Source organism: Nanorana parkeri, unplaced genomic scaffold, assembly GCF_000935625.1.
Source record: "Nanorana parkeri isolate BGI_ZX_2015 unplaced genomic scaffold, ASM93562v1 scaffold132, whole genome shotgun sequence".
NCBI classification, from domain to species: Eukaryota; Metazoa; Chordata; class Amphibia; order Anura; family Dicroglossidae; genus Nanorana; species Nanorana parkeri.
Genome location: NW_017306400.1, coordinates 919,415 through 939,631, shown reverse-complemented (window position 1 = coordinate 939,631; position 20,217 = coordinate 919,415). Strand labels below are relative to the sequence as shown.

Genomic DNA, 20,217 nt, shown 5'->3' with positions numbered 1-20,217 from the left:
ATACATGGTTAGAATTTTGAATAAAGAAATTGTTTTTGCAACGTTTGTTCAACTTTCTAATTGTTTATGGGGTCAAATTAATTTCAAACGCAGTGACGAAAAAATTCGAAGGGGCATGGTGGAAAATGTTTCTTGATCGAGCGAAATTATAACAGTGAATGTGGTTTTTGTTGAGAAAAACTCCATTCATTTCAAAATAAAATGTTAAATAAAACAAAAATCAAATAAAATTTTTAACGGCAATCACTAGAGGTGCCCATACACTTTACAACCCTCGCAAGACTTTTGTCTTGCGAGGGTTGTAAAGTAATTAAAAAAACATACGATCTGCTTATCTTGGACAGGCAGATCGTACTTGCGATACTCACATGCCCGCCCTGCTGAGGGGCGGCCTTCCGATGACTGCAATGCTGAACAGGCAGTGTGCGCGTGCGCACACTGGCCCGTTTGGCAGTCATCTCTCGATCACGTTAAAAAACCAGCCGAAAATCGTGGCAAACGTTCCGATAGGATTTTTCCTTCATTTTTAAATCTACCCATGTATACGCTACCTTAGTGAAGTGCAGCAAAGAAAAATCAGGTCTTCCACTATGCCAGATAGGGCTATGCTTGTGTGGCAAAGCTGTGTACGTCTCAGGAATGGATGGACAGCAATAACAATCCTTTGGCAGGCAAACAGATCCCTTATATGTAGTGTATCTGTTTATTTAGCTGTTTGTCTGGAGCTCAGCTTTAGTCTTCAGTTTAAAGTAGAATTAAAGTTGTAAAAACAGACATTGCTGCTTATCAGGCTTTCTATAATAGAGTCTGTGTAAGTCTCTTCTGCCATCAGTGGCGGCCGCTATGGGGCCACATATTTTGCTATGTGGCCCTGTGATTTCTAGTTACGCCCCTGTCTGCCATAGAAATGTTTTGATACTAGTTAGCTTTTTTTTCCCCCTGTACACTGAGCCCCGCATATAGAGCTCAGGCCCAGCATGCCGAAATGAAAAAACTCTCATGCGCATTCACCGGATTTACGTCATAAGGGCCCAGTTACCATTCTCTTTCATTCTAAGTAGTGAAAAGAGGAATGTAAACGGGACAGATTTTAATAAATAAGAAAACTGACAGAATAGATAAACAGTTGTAATACAAGTTATTTCAGTCACTAATAAAAATGAAACCTTTATTTTTCTAAAGAATATACAGTATAACTGAAGGAAAAGGAGACTCTTGGCAAAGAACCCCACAATGTAATTTCTTTGTTGCTAGTAAACACATTTTCAGATGTAATAAACCCAGATGACATATTTTAGTTTTTACCCAAGTATGCAAGGAACATTTGAAAACTGCTGATGGTTTGTATGCGAGTTAGTAAAAATAACATAAAAATGTACTTTTTTTTTCTTCCACTTGTATACTGAAGAACAGAGTATGGTTGGCAGGTGTCTGCAATCCCATATTTCATTTAACATTTAAAGTTTCAATTACATTTATTAATGTATCATATTAGCATGAATGTTTCTTTTTGATTAAATGGGAACAATTGCTTCTTTAAGGTAAAGGTCTGTGGATGTGTGATTAATCAGATTGAAATGACAGTGCAGACGACTTATGCCATGCTTAGTTATCACAATGATTGATTTTAGTCTCTGCTGCCGGGTGAAAAAATATCAGCTAATAACTGCAGCACCAAAGCTCCAGATGTCATTGATAGCACAAATCATTCTTTCACATTCCATATTATTTGCCTCATTTGCAAGGATGCGAACACAGAAAATGATCTGTTGGATGTGAAATTATAGCATGAATATGACACCCGTATTTAGCCACCAAGCACATTTTGCCACTCCAGTTACAAATTACTGTTCAAGGACTTGGCTTTTAAAGTTCTCTTTTCTATGGAGCACTTGACTAACAAAATACTTTTTCTTCAATGTTTTGTACTGGTTGTTTATCATATTTAGGCCCAGGTTTGATTTGCAGTGGTTTGTCAAATCCTGTCTAAAGTCTGGAAAACCCAAACATAGCATCACACCCAACTGAAGCCTATGGGAGGCAAATCTTGTTATTCAAGGTTAATAAGCAAGCTATTGTCAAAATAAGTGCATGTGGAGCTGCCTTACGGGACATGTACCAATGCAAAAAAAAAAAAATTGCATGCATCCTAAAGGGCAACATTGACAATACACAAACCATTGAAAGGAGAACTATTAGGAAAGTAATCTTGTACAGGAAGGGGGGGGGGGGCACACTTGCTGTCCTCCCTTTTCTGGTCACAAAATAAATGGCTCCTATGTGCCCTTGAAAAGGAGGAGCAAAAGGGCCAGGAACGTTTGCAAGAATATATAGGAGGACTTGCAGTGCAATGAACAAAATTGCTGCTATACAACTTTGCATATGAGAGGGAAAATGGCGCATAAGCAAACCCCACAAAAATTAATATTCTGCACCTTTGAGTAGCTGGAGTGTATGCCTTTTGCTGCAGACTTGTCTCATTGGGCTGCCGCTCCCACCCAGCTCTTTGCTGCATAGTCATGTGTTTTCTCATGCATGTGGTGCCCAATAATTGGATAAGACGCTAGGCAAACATAGTGACGCAGTGTAATAAGCAACGTTTCAGAACCAAACATGGTTCCTTCATGTTCGTTTATGAAACGTTGCTTATTGCACTGTGTCACTATGTTTGTCTAGTGTCTTAATAAAAAGAATGTTCAGCACATTTGACCTTGGAGTGCGGGTGACTTTTTCAATATTCCTGTGATTTGAGCAGTGCCATCCCAAGGTCATATTGTTCTATGGGATTCTTGTCCGGAGTGCGGGGGTCGATTACTACATACAATTCTTGGATAAAGGTCTGGTGGGAATATTAATAGGAATCGCACACCGTCCACCCACGCCTTTTTAAAAAAAAAAGTATTTAATGTTACTTTCATTTTTAAACATACAGTATCTATGAGGGATTATCTTTTTGCTGCCAGAGCTGTTTTTGCATTTTGGCACACATGTTAACATTCACATTTCAGACCAGAAGATTACTTAAAACCCTCCAGAATTTTACATTTTCTGAAAACAGATTAAAGTGGTGGCAGTACATTTTTTTGCGTTGCATGATATTAACGCAACTGTTTATCAAACTCACTATTTCAGTAAAAAATACACTAAAGCTCCAAGTACTGTATGTAGATACCAAACATGTCATGCCCATGAACTGGTGAAAAACAATGGTACCCAAAACTTAGAGTTAACTATAAATATTGGACCTAGAATTATTGCTCACATTCTGGTGTGCACAGCGCTTCATATGGTGTGGTAGAATTATAATTTTTGTACATATGCACAGCATTTTTTGTGGGTGTTTTTCAAAAGGCAGGCTTCGGCCAAATTTACTAGCAACAAAGCACACAGGTAAGGGATTTACTACAATTAAGGTATTTTTCTTTTTACTATGGGGATAGGGAGGTACAGTAAATATGGGTGATAGTATGAGCTGAGTTTAGTGCACACTAACTTTGCTTTTACTTTTGTGTTTTTTTTCTTTTAAAATATGTAACTGCTATTAAGGTGGTATTTGGTTCCACTCCGTATCTGCCGTGCGGTTCCCTCCAGGTCTCCATCATGTTTCAGAGGCTGCCAGGCTGAGGGTTCATTCATACATATATGGTGGGAGTGTCCCAAGATTCTGCGTTTCTGGTCCAGGGTGTATCAGTTGATTTATACGTTGACAGGTCACTCATTCCGTAAAAACCCGATTGAAGCACTACTTGGCAAACAGCCAGTGTCATGCACGCAGACCCAGTTTAAACTGGTTACTCATATTTTAACTGAAGCCAGGAGAGTGATTGCACGCTCGTGGAGATCTCCCACGGTCCCCTTTGCGGAGGTCAAACCTAGTGTCTCGCAAGTAATGTTTTTTGAAAAATTGTCAGCTGTTCAGTCAGATACTCTAACAAAATTTGAAAAAATCTGGGAACCTTGGATCGCTTCCTACATGTAACCAACCTTTCATTTGGACTCGCTCATTATCTAACTTCTCCACCACTCCCGCTCTCCTCTTTTCCCCCTACTGAGCTTCCCCCCTATCCCCTCCCCTTGCAATGTGTCTCCTTCACTGGATCTGTCTCCGGGCAGTGCCAGAGGGGTGGCTGCCAGAGGGTTGGCTTAACCACCCCTTTTAAAGATATACGATAGCCGTTGATTAAGTCACGGTTACACGGTTTAATGTTTATGTTTGATATGTCTGTACTGATGCACAACAATGTTTGATTTCCATGTACATCTGACTTTATTAAGCTGTACGTACAGCTTTTGGACTTTTGTTTAAGATATTTACGTTTGCAGAATTTTCAAAATCAAAATCAATAAAAATTGATTAAATAAAAAGATGTAACTGCATGCTGCTTACAAAAGGAAGTTAGCAGAACAGAGTGGCAAAAATGACGTTGCACTTTGAGCACCCCAAATTTAAAGTGATATTAAAGTCAAAATAAGTTAATATGTTTGTTTAAATGCTGATTAAACCACTTACAATGGATGCTGTTCCTTATTGTTTAAAAGTTTTAGTTTCCTGTCGAATCATCTGGTCCCCTGTGCACTGGCCCTGATATCCTGTTTAAGGGTGGCTCCTTTCCCTTGCAGGGTCTTATGTCGACTCTCTTCTGTGTGCTAGTAAGCTGTGTGTGTCATCACATCACATAGGCACAGCAAGACAAGCCATCCTCCACCACCCTGCTTCCCTCTCCTCCTTCCATTTGTGAAAGAATGGGTGGCTCTCAGGAGCTCAGTGAATTCAAACGTGGTACCGTGATAGCTTGCCACCTGTGCAATAGGTCCATCCGTTAAATGTCCTTGCTACTAAATATTCCACGGTCAATTTTTATTGTTTTTTTAACAGTCGAAGCAACTGGGAACAACAGCAACTAAGCCACGAAGTGCTTGGCCACGTAAAATGACAGAGCAGGGTCAGCGCATGCTGAAGCGCACAGTGCTGAGAAGTCGCCAACTGTCTGCAAAGTCAATAGCTACAGAGCTCCAAACTTCATGTGGCCTTCAGACAGGCACAACAACAGTGCGTAGAGAACTTCATGGAATGGGTTTCCATGGCCGAGCAGCTGCATCCAAGCCTTGCATCACCAAGTGCAATGCAAAGCGTCGGATGCAGTGGTGTAAAGCACGCCGCCACTGGACTCTACAAGAAGTGGAGACGTGTTCTGGAGCGACTAATCACACTTCTCTGTCTAGCAATCCGATGGACGTGTCTGGGTTTGGCGTTTGTCAGGAGATCGGTACTTGCGGTAAGAGTCCAGGGCTTACTATGCATGCGTAGAAGTCCTGATGGAAAAAGGCAGGAAAATGCCCAGGAGGCGCACAGGAAGTGACCTCAACCTGATGGGAAAAGGTAGGAAAATGCCCAGGAGGCGCACAGGAAGTGACCTCAACCTGATGGAAAAAGGTGGGAAAATGCCCAGGAGGCTCACATGAAGTGACCTCAAACTTCAATCATCACTTCCCTATATAAGCCCAGCCCAGACACTGCCAAATTGCTGCATTATCATTAGTCCCCCCTTGTTCCTGTGGGGTTCAACCCCTTTCCACAGATGACAACACTCTTCTCCCCCAGGCTTAAAGAGACTTCTTGGATGTCTTCGACAAGGGGCTGAATCCCTACCGCCTCACCGGCCGTATGATTGCCCCATTGAGCTTCTTCCTGGTTCTGCAATACCATTTGGGAGGATCTTCCCACTCTCTGAGCCTGAATTAGAAGTCCTCCAAAAATACATTGATGACAATCTTAGGAAAGGGTTCATCCGGCCCCCTACCTCTCCTGCTGGCGCTGGACTCTTGTTTGTGGAAAACAAGGACCATTCTTTAAGACCATGTATCGACTACAGTGAATTGAACGGTATCACAATCAAGAATCGATACCCGTTGCCTCTAGTCCCTGGCTTGTTCAGAGGTTCCGCACCACCAAGGTGTTCTCAAAATTGGTCCTATGGGGGGCCTACAATTTGATACGGATAAGAGAGGGCGATGAATGGAAAACGGCCTTTCGTACTAGGTTTGGCCATTTTGAATATCTTGCCATGCAATTTGGGTTGTGTAACGCCCCAGCAACTTTCCAACACCTGGTGAACGATATATTTCGGGATTTTTTTCACCTTCCCTTGAGGCACATCACATCCACATGCGAAAAGTCCTTTTTCGCCTCCGAGCCCATAAACTCTACGCCAAGCTTGAAAAATTTGAGTTTGAGAAAGATAACATACAATTCCTTGGCCTCATTATTTCAACTTCTGGCATATCCATGGACCCTCAGAAGGTAACTGCAGTGCTTGAATGGCCAGTTTCCTCGGACCGTTTGGGCGTCTAGAGGTTCGTGGGATTCGCCAATTTTTATAGAAGATTCATCAAAGGCTTCTCGTCAATAATTTTACTCATCACACAGCTCACCAAGCAAAACAGACGTTTTCTGTGGTCCCCCTCAGCACAGATGGCTTTCGACAAACTCAAGAAGCAATTCACCTCTGCCCCGGTCCTTTGTCATCACGACCCAGCCCTGCCTTACGTGCTGGAGGTCGATGCTTCAGAGATTGCGGTCGAGGCAGTCCTTTCTCAGCGCCATGAAGCCACAGCCATGTTGCATCCTGTTGCCTTCTTTTCCTGGAAGTTGTCCCCAGCCGAAAGGAATTATGATGTATGGGACCGGGAACTCCTTGCTATTAAACTGTCCCTGGAAGAATGGTGATATCTATTGGAAGGAGCCTCGCACCCATCCTTATCTACTCTGATCATAGAAATTTGGAGTACCTCCGTACAGCTAAATGTCTGAGACCTAGGCAAGCCAGATGGGCTCTCTTCTTCACCCGATTCCAAATGCATATCACGTACCGTCCAGGATCCAAGAATTGTAAACCTGATGCTCTATCCAGCATGTATCCCACATCAGATAACTCGCCAACGACGGACGCAATACTCCCTACCTATCATTTCCTCCTACTTACGGATGACCTCTTGTCCAGGATTAAACTGGCCTCCTCTCTAGACCAGCTGCCCTCAGGAGAACATCTGCAAGAAAAGGACCGGCTTTTCTTCCATGACCATGCTGTGTTTGTGCCCCTTCAACTGAGAGTTCCAGTGCTCAAACTCTGCCATGACAACAAGTTGGCAGGGCATTTCGGAGTGACCAAAACCACCGATCTGCTTTTGCAAACCTTTTGGTGGCCTACCCTCAAGGCGGACTGCCACGCATACGTTAATTCCTGCCCGGTATGCAATCACAGCAAAACGGAAAATAGTAAATCATGGGGTCCCCTACACCCCCTGCCTGTTACCTCCAGACCTTGGCAACAGATCAGCATGGATTACATAGTGGAGCTACCACCCTCTGATGGGTTTACATCCATATTTGTTGTTGTGGACTGCCTTACAAAAATGGCTCATTTTATTCCTATGATTGGCACTCCTTCCGTCCCAGAAACGGCTCAGGCTTTTATCAAGCAGATCATACACCTCCATGGGGTCCCCAGCAATATTGTATCGGATCGTGGGGTCCAGTTCACCTCTAAATTCTGGAAGGAGCTCTGTCTTGCTCTAGACATTGAGAACCACTACTCTTCGGCCTACCACCCTCAGACTAATGGACAAACGGAACGCACGAACCAAACTCTTGAACAGTACCATCGTTGTTTCTCCACCTTTGTCCAAGACAATTGGGTGTCCCTTCTTCCTTGCGCAGAATTTGCATACAACAACGCAATACATTCTACCACTAAGCAATCACAGTTTTGCGCCAACCTGGGGTACCACCCTTCTTTTGCCCCTGTCCTACCCGCTTCCGCATCGGTCCCGGCTGTCTGGAACAGAGTGGAGTTTCTGCACAACAACTTGGAGCTCCTAAAGGATACCACGGCCAGGGCGCAGCTGGATTACAAGACCATCTATGATCGAAGGCGGGGGGTGACCTGGATCTCCAACCGGGAGACAAGGTTTGGCTGTCTACCAGGCATTTGAAGTTGGCCTGTCCCTCCAAGAAATTGGGCCCTAAGTTCATTGGGCCCTTCCCTGTCCTGTCCCGATTCAACCCTGTTGTCTACAAACTCAAACTGCCCTCAACTTACCGGATCCACCCTGTCTTCCATGCCTCCCTCCTGAAGCCCGTGGCCCCAAACCCCTTAAGGGAACATGGGGCCAGTCCTCCGGCTCCCTCCATGGCTGAAGGGATTGAGAAGTACGAGGTGGAGGCCATCCTGGACTGCAGTAAAAGGGGTCGCAGCCCTGAAGAGAATTCCTGGGAACCCGAGTCGCATATCCAGGCTCCAGATCTTCTCCGGCAGTTCTTTCAGCGAGCTTCATGCCAGATGACCGTCCGGAGGCCGCCCCTTCGGGGGGGTGGGTGGCTCTGTAAGAGTCCAGGGCTTACTACGCATGCGCAGAAGACCTGATGGAAAAAGGCAGGACAATGCCCGGGAAGAGTGACCTCAACCTGATGGAAAAAGGCAGGAAAATGCCCGGGAGGCGCACAGGAAGTGACCTCAAACTTCAATCATCACTTCCCTATATAAGCCCAGCCCAGACACTGCCAAATTGCTGGATTATCTTCAGTCCCCCCCTTGTTCCTGTGCTTGTGTGTGATCTGTCTGAACTTGTTGTGACCTGGAAACCTATTTGACTACTCTTGATTGCTGCCTGCCATTGACCTCAGATTTGTACCTTGACCATTCTACTTCTTTGCCCCTTTTGTACTCAGCTGCCAGATTGGAACTGACCCCGGCTTGGATCTCGACCATTCTTCTGATTAACCCTTGTGTACTTTGTTGACAGAGTGGACTTGACCTCGACTCAGATCTCGGACTAAGGCTTGCACGGTGCTCTGCACCTCTGGCACCCGTGCCACTCAGTGTCCACCAAATCTTTGTCTCCATCTCCAGAGACTTCAAGGACCCAAGGTGCAAAGGAGGCCTCCCCACTACTTCGGTCTCACCTCAGGTACGTGGCTCTCGTGACACTTGCCTCACTGCATTGTGCCAAGTGTAAAGTTTGGTGGAAGGGGGATATGGTGTGGGGTTGTTTTTCAGGAGTTGGGCTTGGCCCCTTAGTTCCAGTGAAGGGAACTCTTAAGGCATCAGCATACCAAGACATTTTGGATAATTTCATGAATCGAACTTTGTGGAAACAGTTTGGGGATGGCCCCTTCCTGTTCCAACATGACTGCGCACCAGTGCACAAATCAAGGTCCATAAAAACATGGATGAGCGAGTTTTGGGTGGAGGAACTTGACTGGTCTGCACAGAGTCCTGACCTCAACCCGATAGAACACCTTTGGGATGAATTAGAGTGGAGACTGCGAGCCAGGCCTTTTCGTCCAACATCCGTACCTGACCTCACAAATGCACTCTGGAAGAATGGTGAAACATTCCTATAGACACACTCATAAACCTAAACAGCCTTCCCAGAAAAGTTGAAGCTGTTATAGGTGCAAAGGGTGGACCAACTCAATATTGAACCCTATGGACTACGACTGGCATGCCATTAAAGTTCATGTGCGTGTAAAGGCAGGCATCCCAATACTTTTGGCAATATAGTGTATATTACACCAGCATTTGACCGCAGCTGCAGGTATGAATGTACCCAGAGGCCGGAAGAATAATAAGAGCAGTTCTGACACCTGTGGGCTCTCCTGCATGGAAGCCACAATGTTTCCATTTCACTCTCTCCCCTTGCCAAATCACAGAATGCTTTTGTATATTGTGAATGGTTCATAGTAAACTAAGCTTTCTGTGAATGGGAAAGGGGAGAGGAAGGAAGGACAAATGACAGTGTGGCTTCAGTGCAAGATAGCAGCAGCTCACATGTGGAGCTATTCTATCCACCCTGAATAAAAGTAAAAAAATGCTAGTGACCGCATATTTTCTTAAAATTACATACATCTCAACAGTTAACGTACTGTATATTTACACTACAGATTTTAAAAAATCCTAATTTAAATCAACCATAACATAAAAGACAAATACGTCTCTACTAATATTAATATAAAAAGAAGGTAACAAAGTGGTTGATATCCAAATAGCTGGAAATCATAATTAAAGTACAGTTTCTTAACTGACCTTAATCTCTACTTGTGCCGTTTGCAAGCTTTTCCTATCATTTCCCTACAGCACTTTCATGTACACCAACACTATGGCTCCTCTACGCCCACCATTTATAGAGAGGGGGCTGGCACATAACAAAGCCCCCATTATTGGCTGTTCTAATTTAGATGACCTAAGTTCAAAGGTCCTTGCATTGCATTCTGATTACCAGGCATTGGGCACGGTAAAATCCCACTTCAGTTTGATAGGACTGTGAATAAGCATGTAAATTCACCTCAAACCCAAGGTAAGCCCGGACCTGAAACTCCAGGATAATCATATTTACTGGACACTTCAGTACTGGATTTCCATTTTAAGAAAGTAATTATCTCGTTATCTCTTATGCATAACAACACATTGAAATACATCAAAGGTGTATATACTGGTATTCTCGTATTAAATACATGGTGCTGTTCAATCCCCCATTTCAGAGTTAACGTCAAGGAAGTGTGAGAAGCGCCTGGTCAACATCAAGCCAAGCTGATGCAAGTGATGCATGTAGCAAGGGTGGGGGAGCAAGGCAGTGATAATAATTATAGCTGACAGATCTCATTGCTGGAAGCTCAGAGGGAGATGCAATCTGTGGGGCAATGCAACGCCTGCCATCTACCCAAAACTGAAAATGTAAGCTTTTGCTTTCTGTTTTCTTGATGAAAATCACTGGTCAAATAGACTGAGTGTAAATTCTTCCACAAAACCTGGATTTTTATGTGTTAAGCAGCACCAAGGCAAATGTGCACTTGGCTCATTTATGAACAGTGACAATCTGGATGGCTTGTATTAAGCCAAAGCCAGATTCAATTGTGTAATGCTCCTCTTCCTGTCGCAACCACTCAGCTCCATCTGGTGGTTGCCTCTTGTAATTGCACCTACTACAGTCCAGTCAGCTGCAGGCTGATCAAGCTATCAGCCTGGCTACATGCCCCTTACAGCCTGGGCGTTGGTTAGTTGTGCTCTTTAAGCACCACAAGCCCAGAGCTCTGGGCATGTGATAGCTCCTGCCCTGTCCTCACAATCCTGAATCCTGAGACCCACTCCTGCCTTGATCTTGCAGCCTAGTCTTACCATGGCTCTTTAATCCTATACCTGTCTTTTTTCCTGTATCCTGTACTTATCTTGTATTTGTTTCCTGTTCCTGTCTTGTGTCTTGCTTTCTGTTTGTCTTGTACTTTGACATCAGTCAGTACTTCTCCTTGTTCCTGGGGGCCAGCCTATGGCATCAACTGATTAGAGTAAATAGTTTAAGTTCAGGGGGCATCCAAGTACCGGTAGGTGTGCTTGCCTTATAAGAACGGTGGCTGCTAAAGGTGAAACAACTCGTCGCTATTGGCTCTGACAGTGTGCGTCCACAGCTGGTCCTGACATGTTTGGGACATAGATTGTGTTGAATTTGTAATAGAGAGCAATACAATAATATAGCTCTGTTAATGGGGTATATCACTTTTTTCTTGAACAGACATGTTATTGGCTTTATACAACGTACAAGTTACATTTATTGCTTTCAGCAGTTCCTTATTTAAACATTTTCTGTTTAATTATTAGACTAGAGATCTTTGTAAGCACAAATATCTTGCTTCTGTGCTATTATGGCTTGACAAACCCTGCACAGAAAGAGTTCGAATCTAGTGTAATTTTCATATTATATAAATGTTTTTATACCTAGTGGCATCTGCCACTTTGATTTAAAGAACTCCGGGCAAAATAAATCTTAACCCTTTGCAGTGGGGCTAACCCTGCAATGCAAGGGTTGAGTGCTAGTTTTGTCTAGGGAGCTAAAATAAGAGTTATACTCAACTGAACCACAATCCCCCAAAAAAACAAAAGGGAACAGAGCACCACCTCTGTGTGTAAAATTGTTTATTAAAATGAATAAAACAAGGGATATATGTACTAACAAACAAACGTTTTCATCATGCTTTAACAACAAACAAGAGGCCACACAGTTTGTTAACCCAACATGGTATTGACCCGACTATGTACCATGGTTGCCTCCGGTCACATCACTGTCCACCGGCTGCAGTCAGTCGAGATTGACGCATTTCAGGGGTGAGCCCCTTCATCAGAAGCATGATTCTGATGAAGGGGGCTCACCTCTCATTATCCCTTGTTTTATTTATTTTAATAAACGATTTTACACACAGAGGTGGCGCTCGGTTCCCTTTTGTTTTTTTGGGATTGTGGTTCAGTTGAGCATAACTCTTATTTTAGTGAAAAACTGTGATAAACTGTCAAACGTTGATTATGCAACAGCAAGTGGATTGTTTAGCTGGCAGCCATTAGCGCAAAGAGTTAAAGAAAACTGTTTGATGTGAACCACAATCCCGGCTGCTGCTAGACGGGTCCCTTTAGTCTCGCTCCCCCTCTGCTCCGGAAGTCTAAGGCCCCATTCACACTGAGCGACATGAAAATCGCGCGATTTTGAGCATGTCGCGCGACTTTTTCCTATTGGGCTGTATGCAATCAGGAGCAAAATCGCTCGAAAAAAGGGTCATGTAGGAGCGACAAGCTACCAGCGACGAGCTACAATCGATATTGAGCGACGAGATATGAACAGCTCCATTGAAATGGATTAGAGAAGCTACATAGAGCGATGTCGCGTGGAAATATGAGCGATATTGCTGCAAAAATCGCTTGATAAATCGCTCAGTGTGAATGGGGCCTTAGGTCCTGTCACAATCCAGCAGGGCAGTACTCTCTTGGATCTCAACTGCGAAACTAACACTCTAGGTTTAAGGGTTCGGTCAGTCTTGCGGAACCCCAATACACTCAGTGTGATGGGGGGCCGTTCCACATCATGTACCCGTCCTAGAATGTTATAGGTATATGACCAATGAGGGTCAAAGGTATACAGTTTAGGTATTTTGGTTATAGCTATCAACCTCAAGTGGAGGCATGTGGTGAATTGTAGTTTTGTCACTGCAGGAATAAATAGGGAATCGTTTCCTATCACCCCTCTCCAATCCACAGTGATCACGGTGTGGCAGAATTACTGAATGGCGTTCACTAATACACTTTGGGAGATGTGTAGTGCGGTGGTTATGCAAGGTTATCTTCAGCAGAGCAAGTGATGCAATCCGTAATTATCAACAATATGATATGTTCAGTTGGTATTAATGCACACAGATCCTTGCTAGTATATACATCTCAATATCGCTTTGAAGTGGCTACAAATAGGTGGGAGAAAACCAGCAATATGGTATGCCAGTTGGTATCAATGCACACAGTTCATTGCTATCATACACGTCTAATATGGCTTGAAGTGGCTACCAACAGGTAGGGGAAGATCCCCTTGTACTTGCGGTTCAAGAGTGGAGGGAGTTCAGGAGGAGTAGGAGGCAATTCTGTGTAGCAATGTGAGCCGTAGCAGCTAGCAGTAGCTGAGTCCCAACAGGGAGGCTGAACTTCTCACTTAAGGCTGTGGATGGTCTGTGGCTCTGTTCCCCACAGAGTCAGTCGCTCGACGTTCCACAATGATTGAACGCCGAGTGACTGACTCAGCTGTGTTTAAGAGGAGGAGGCGCCACGCCCAGGGGGGAGGAGCCGGCCGTGACGGCACACCTGTGCGAGTCAATCTATGACAGGTCCTGTTAGTCATCAAGTTCTATTTTGTGGAGAGGAAGTGAGGATGCTGAGGGACATTCCATTGCTGGTGAGGAAGAGGGGACAGGTTTAAGAGACCGGTCTAGGAGCCAGCCAGCATGATGTTTCGGGTCGGTATATTTGTTATTTTAGCTCCCTAGGCAAAATCCAAATCATTTGTACTGTATTGCTGTCCATCTGCCACACAGCACAGCATTTTCCTGCAGTGAAAAGAGAAGCAGCAGACCGAACACATGTCTCTGCCACTTTACTCTCTCTCACAATCCGCATAACTATTAAAAAATGCTTCCTCTTCCAGTCTAAGCTCTGCTGTGCAGGATACTACAAGAGGCTGATAACAAGAAAAATGCAGGTATTTACACTGCTTACATTTTAAAACAAATATATGTAATGTTGAATAAAGAATACAGAGCTGCATTAATTTGTTTTTCTTTTATCTGGCTGTAGTTTAGCTGTAACAGACCATTTTCTGCAATTTACATATTCCAGATCTATGTATACTTATTTCTTCAAAAATGGGCCAAGATGCAAAAGTACTGATGTTGTGTTGTTCAAACAAACATTGTCTAATAAATATATATATTTCTTTATTTATTGCAGTGATTCCATTGCAAACAACTACAGTCCTGCAGCCAGAGACTTCTCAACGCATTCCCTCCACAAACATCAGAGCAACAATGGTATAACTTCTACCTGTTGGTATATTACAGTCATATATATGCATGCTTTTGCTTTGGATATAATGAAAAAAGCTGAGCTGGGAGCATCTGCTTCCTCTGCATCCCTTCAGTCACCTGCAGACCTGCACAGGATCTTTCTGTCAAACTGTGCCTTAAAGGAGAACTATGAGGTGAGTGCTTTCCACTCATCCTCATAGTTCTAGCCGACCTGTGACAATGAAACTGTCACAGGTCGGCTCAGTCGATCGGGAAGTTATACAGTTTAGGTATTTTGGTTATAGCTATCAACCTCAAGTGGAGGCATGTGGTGAATTGTAGTTTTGTCACTGCAGGAATAAATAGGGAATCGTTTCCTATCACCCCTCTCCAATCCACAGTGATCACGGTGTGGCAGAATTACTGAATGGCGTTCACTAATACACTTTGGGAGATGTGTAGTGCGGTGGTTATGCAAGGTTATCTTCAGCAGAGCAAGTGATGCAATCCGTAATTATCAACAATATGATATGTTCAGTTGGTATTAATGCACACAGATCCTTGCTAGTATATACATCTCAATATCGCTTTGAAGTGGCTACAAATAGGTGGGAGAAAACCAGCAATATGGTATGCCAGTTGGTATCAATGCACACAGTTCATTGCTATCATACACGTCTAATATGGCTTGAAGTGGCTACCAACAGGTAGGGGAAGATCCCCTTGTACTTGCGGTTCAAGAGTGGAGGGAGTTCAGGAGGAGTAGGAGGCAATTCTGTGTAGCAATGTGAGCCGTAGCAGCTAGCAGTAGCTGAGTCCCAACAGGGAGGCTGAACTTCTCACTTAAGGCTGTGGATGGTCTGTGGCTCTGTTCCCCACAGAGTCAGTCGCTCGACGTTCCACAATGATTGAACGCCGAGTGACTGACTCAGCTGTGTTTAAGAGGAGGAGGCGCCACGCCCAGGGGGGAGGAGCCGGCCGTGACGGCACACCTGTGCGAGTCAATCTATGACAGGTCCTGTTAGTCATCAAGTTCTATTTTGTGGAGAGGAAGTGAGGATGCTGAGGGACATTCCATTGCTGGTGAGGAAGAGGGGACAGGTTTAAGAGACCGGTCTAGGAGCCAGCCAGCATGATGTTTCGGGTCGGTATATTTGTTATTTTAGCTCCCTAGGCAAAATCCAAATCATTTGTACTGTATTGCTGTCCATCTGCCACACAGCACAGCATTTTCCTGCAGTGAAAAGAGAAGCAGCAGACCGAACACATGTCTCTGCCACTTTACTCTCTCTCACAATCCGCATAACTATTAAAAAATGCTTCCTCTTCCAGTCTAAGCTCTGCTGTGCAGGATACTACAAGAGGCTGATAACAAGAAAAATGCAGGTATTTACACTGCTTACATTTTAAAACAAATATATGTAATGTTGAATAAAGAATACAGAGCTGCATTAATTTGTTTTTCTTTTATCTGGCTGTAGTTTAGCTGTAACAGACCATTTTCTGCAATTTACATATTCCAGATCTATGTATACTTATTTCTTCAAAAATGGGCCAAGATGCAAAAGTACTGATGTTGTGTTGTTCAAACAAACATTGTCTAATAAATATATATATTTCTTTATTTATTGCAGTGATTCCATTGCAAACAACTACAGTCCTGCAGCCAGAGACTTCTCAACGCATTCCCTCCACAAACATCAGAGCAACAATGGTATAACTTCTACCTGTTGGTATATTACAGTCATATATATGCATGCTTTTGCTTTGGATATAATGAAAAAAGCTGAGCTGGGAGCATCTGCTTCCTCTGCATCCCTTCAGTCACCTGCAGACCTGCACAGGATCTTTCTGTCAAACTGTGCCTTAAAGGAGAACTATGAGGTGAGTGCTTTCCACTCATCCTCATAGTTCTAGCCGACCTGTGACAATGAAACTGTCACAGGTCGGCTCAGTAGATCGGGAAGTGAGCGAACACATACCGGCGTATGCTCACTTCTCGATCTTGTCACGGCACAGAGCCGTGACAGGGGAGGGACTGGATTCCCCCCTCCCCGCTCCGATTCTACAGTGCTGACTGGCGGAATGGACGGGGGAGGGGGCGGGTATAGCTGGCTCTGCCTCTAGATAGGCAGAGCCAGCTGTCACTCACGCAGCTGGGCAGATCCAGACTTAATTGTCGGGATCCGTTTCAGCTGTGGTGTCTCAGTATACCGTGAGCTGTAGCTCGCGGTACACTGCGGCGTCTCAGTATACTGCTAGCTGTAGCTCGCGGTATACTGAGCTTAGGGTGATGGGAGGACGCTAGTTTGTGTCCTCCCGTTACTATGTTACCGAGAACTATGCGGAAAAGCCCTAACCCCATAGTTCTCCTTTAAGTATCTATAGGGTCGGGGTGTCACTGCGTTAAGGTAGCTGACTAATTTTGAATATGCTGGCAGCACACAAAAGCACACATGCAGCATTTTTGGCAATGCTGAACATCAAAATGCTGAGTATGTTTTGATTTTGTGTACTGTAGAATTAGTGCGCTAGCAGCTACTGCATGTGTATTTGGGTGCCATTCTGAGTGACACCTCAAAGGAAACAGTTTCACATGTTAATGTGCTTTGCAATAAGATGCAGCAAAATGCATGTTTTAACGTGCCTTAATGCAACACATACATCTGAACTATTAGATAGCTCTATAATTGTGCTTACTAAAGCATATCCAATTATTTTAATTCCTCAATTCAAGGTCTTTCCAAGAACTTGTTTGATACAACTCGTGCATCTAGAAACAAAATCAAATAGAGCCTAGTTTCTCATAGACCTCTCAAATTGTTACCATTTATCAGAGCGTATGGTTTAGCAAACCATACATGGATTTTTAATGTCAATCAAAACAAAATGCCTCTTGCCAGAAACAATTGAAGCAGAACTCCAACCAAACAACTACAGATATAGCTAAGGACAAATATTTGCTTTGTTTTTCCTGTCAAGGTATTTTGTGATTCTGTTCAAGCAATCTTGAGATGTGAAAACCCTTGCCAGAATTTAAAGACAGATGATGTTGGCTGTTTCACAGCCTGTAGGTCTGCAGCTTTCTGTGTCGCCTCACAGCCTTCAGCTTGCTCATTGGATTATTAAAGGAAACCTGTCATTATAGAGATATGAAGGCAGCCATTCCAGGTCTCTCCTTTGGTAAGTCATACTTAATGGCTGTCCAGTTCACCGTTGTGTTTCAATGCTTTGAGTCATTGACCCGGGAAAGGTATGCAGAGTTCCTACTTTCCTGGTCTGCATATTATTCCTTGATCATGACTCAGAAAGTATTGAAGTACAGAAAGGAGGAAGTCAGCAGTAGCAGATCCATATTTCCCCCATGACCACTTTTACTTTAGTGGGCACTGCCACACTGGTAAGGTACTCAAGTCTAGCCTGCTTAAACAGCAGCTCCTCCAGCCCCTACTGCCTGAACAATATTCTGCAATAAAGAGGAGTGAGATTGGCTCATAGAAAAAAGAGTTTCACTCTTTGCATCATTTTTTGATGTTTGGGGGATTGGACATTTAATGAGAATATATTTGAAGTTCTTAAACTTGTACAACTCAAAAAAATTAAGGTACACTGCAAAACAGAAATCTGTTCATGGGCAAGCTTTTCAGCTATGCTGCTATCGGGTAATGTATGTCCTTCCAAAGCTGGCAATCTTCTGATCTGAGAAACCCTTTTTGTTACCGATTTCTAATGTAGGGTAAGTATTCTTCATCAAATGCCCTGAGGGATCTTTACTGAGCCTAACATACAAAAAGTATATAAAAATGTTGCTCTGAATTCTGGAAGTGTGAGAAAATTACGCTGCACAGCAGTGACGTGCGGTACCTTCCGATGTGGGTGAGGCATTCCTCAGCCCCGCCCCCAGCATACACAGCCCTGCCCCAGCCCACCGAAGCCTCGCTTGCCGAAGCTCTGCACCCAACCTGGTCACCAAGCTAGTTTGAGGGAGGAAGGAGGGAAGGAGGAGACAGGGAGGAGCCTCCCTGTCCCTCCCTTGTTCGTCACTGCTGAGGCATCGAGATCGATGGCCTCAGTGTTTTTTTTTTTGCTTTTTTGATTGGACAGCTTGGACCAATGGCGCTTTGCCATTGGTCCAAACCATCCACAGAGCTAACACGCTCTAACACAGAGTAGAGGCTGTGACATCTCTTGCCTCACTAGTTAGGTTACATAAGCAGTGGGCTTATAATTAACAGGCAGTGCTCTGTCCATGACAGTTTACACAGCGGGAGGCTTTCCCTGCTGTGTAACCTGTTACAAACCCATCTGAATGGAGAAAAGCTGTCAGCTCTGCCTCCCCTACCTCCCCTGACCACATGTCCCTGCTGCACAGATAGTGGATCTATTCATAATTAATGTGAGAAACTGCAGTGGATTACATAGAATTTAGATTTAGAAGAGTTTAAGTGATTACTGGATATCTTTAGTAGTTCACTGATTGGTTTTATGTTTTGCTTGTGACTTATTGAGGGATGTATCCACAACTGAAAGGGAGGGTGTTTTAAACTTTAAAAATAAAATTAAATATGTGAAAAAAAAAATTAAATATGTGGTACCGGTATCCAATGATCCTTTATATATGATCACCTGACAAATAAATGATCATGGACTAAACATTCAAAGGGGTTCCGGGGGAAACAAAATCTAAACCCAAAAACATAAATTGAATATATAGAATCCTGCCAGTCCTTAGATGTGGTGGCTGCATTCATTTACTTTTGTTATGGTTGTTTGCATTAGTTTTCTGGATTACCAGTTAAAAATAAAGCAAGCCACCACATCTAAGAACTGGTAAAAAGCAATATATTACATATATGTTCTTGGGTTTGGTTATCTCAAAAATAAAATCTCCCTTTGCTTATGAAGCACAGAGCAAACTCATTACTGTACAGTACATTTCATTTTATGATCTAGCAGCATATTTATTTCAGTGCTGCATAGCAGAACTACGAGATTACATATTAGAGAAGAACTTACAGCATCTCGCAGCTAATATAAAATTCTGCAGTCCACATGCAGAGTGACTGAGTTTCACACTGGATCACCTCCTTTAGCTCTTGACATAATTCTTGCCAACTAGACTGTTACTGGATGCCAGAGGCAGATTATTATGTTACAAATCTGTCCAAGGGCAGAGTACCTCTGCTATAGGCATATCATTGGACAACACTAATATAAACTAGAAGTCACTTTAAGAAATAATGTTTTATAGAGAGAAAGTAAAAGGCTAACATAATAATGTAATGTTTTACTCAACATAATAATGAGTAGTGTTAGCTCAGCCCTTTCTTGCTTAAAGGACCTGACTGTATTATCCTGGTTTCTTGTTGATAGTCCTAACTCTAGGCCACTGCAGTACCATTGTTTGCACCATTGGCAGAGCAGGTACTGAATTAACTAGCTTTTAAACATAATATAAGATATTATTAATAAAAAGTAATGTGTTTTTTTAATAAGCTCATAGAAGTGAACAGGAATTAATGAAAAGCATTACTGAGCCGACCTGTGACAGTTTCATTGTCACAGGTCGGCTAGAACTATGAGGTGAGTGAAAAGCACTCACCTCATAGTTCTCCTTTAAGAAAAAAAGGAATGATTTATACTTGCATTTAAAAAATATAAACAACAAAACCTGTGTAATCCCAGTGATTTTTCTTACAGCTATATGATATATAAGCATTTTAACATAAACACTCAATTAAAAAAAAACCTTTAACTTTAAATGGATTATTTTCCTTCAGAAGGACCTGGCATGTTCTGTTAATGTTCTTACCTTTTTTTTTTTTTTTTTTTTAGGTTTTTTTGGGTTATAA

The 20,217-nt window shown here is 43.3% G+C and overlaps 1 protein-coding gene across 1 annotated transcript in view; it reads left to right on the top strand.

The window, feature by feature from the left end:
• LOC108784922 (dynein heavy chain 3, axonemal-like) overlaps positions 1-20,217 on the top strand; it is an 899,093-nt gene that overhangs the window by 35,237 nt on the left and 843,639 nt on the right. The window contains exon 3 of the mRNA XM_018553871.1: positions 14,310-14,389. Within this exon, the coding sequence (XP_018409373.1) occupies positions 14,310-14,389 (80 nt within the window). The remainder of the gene's footprint in view (positions 1-14,309; positions 14,390-20,217) is intronic.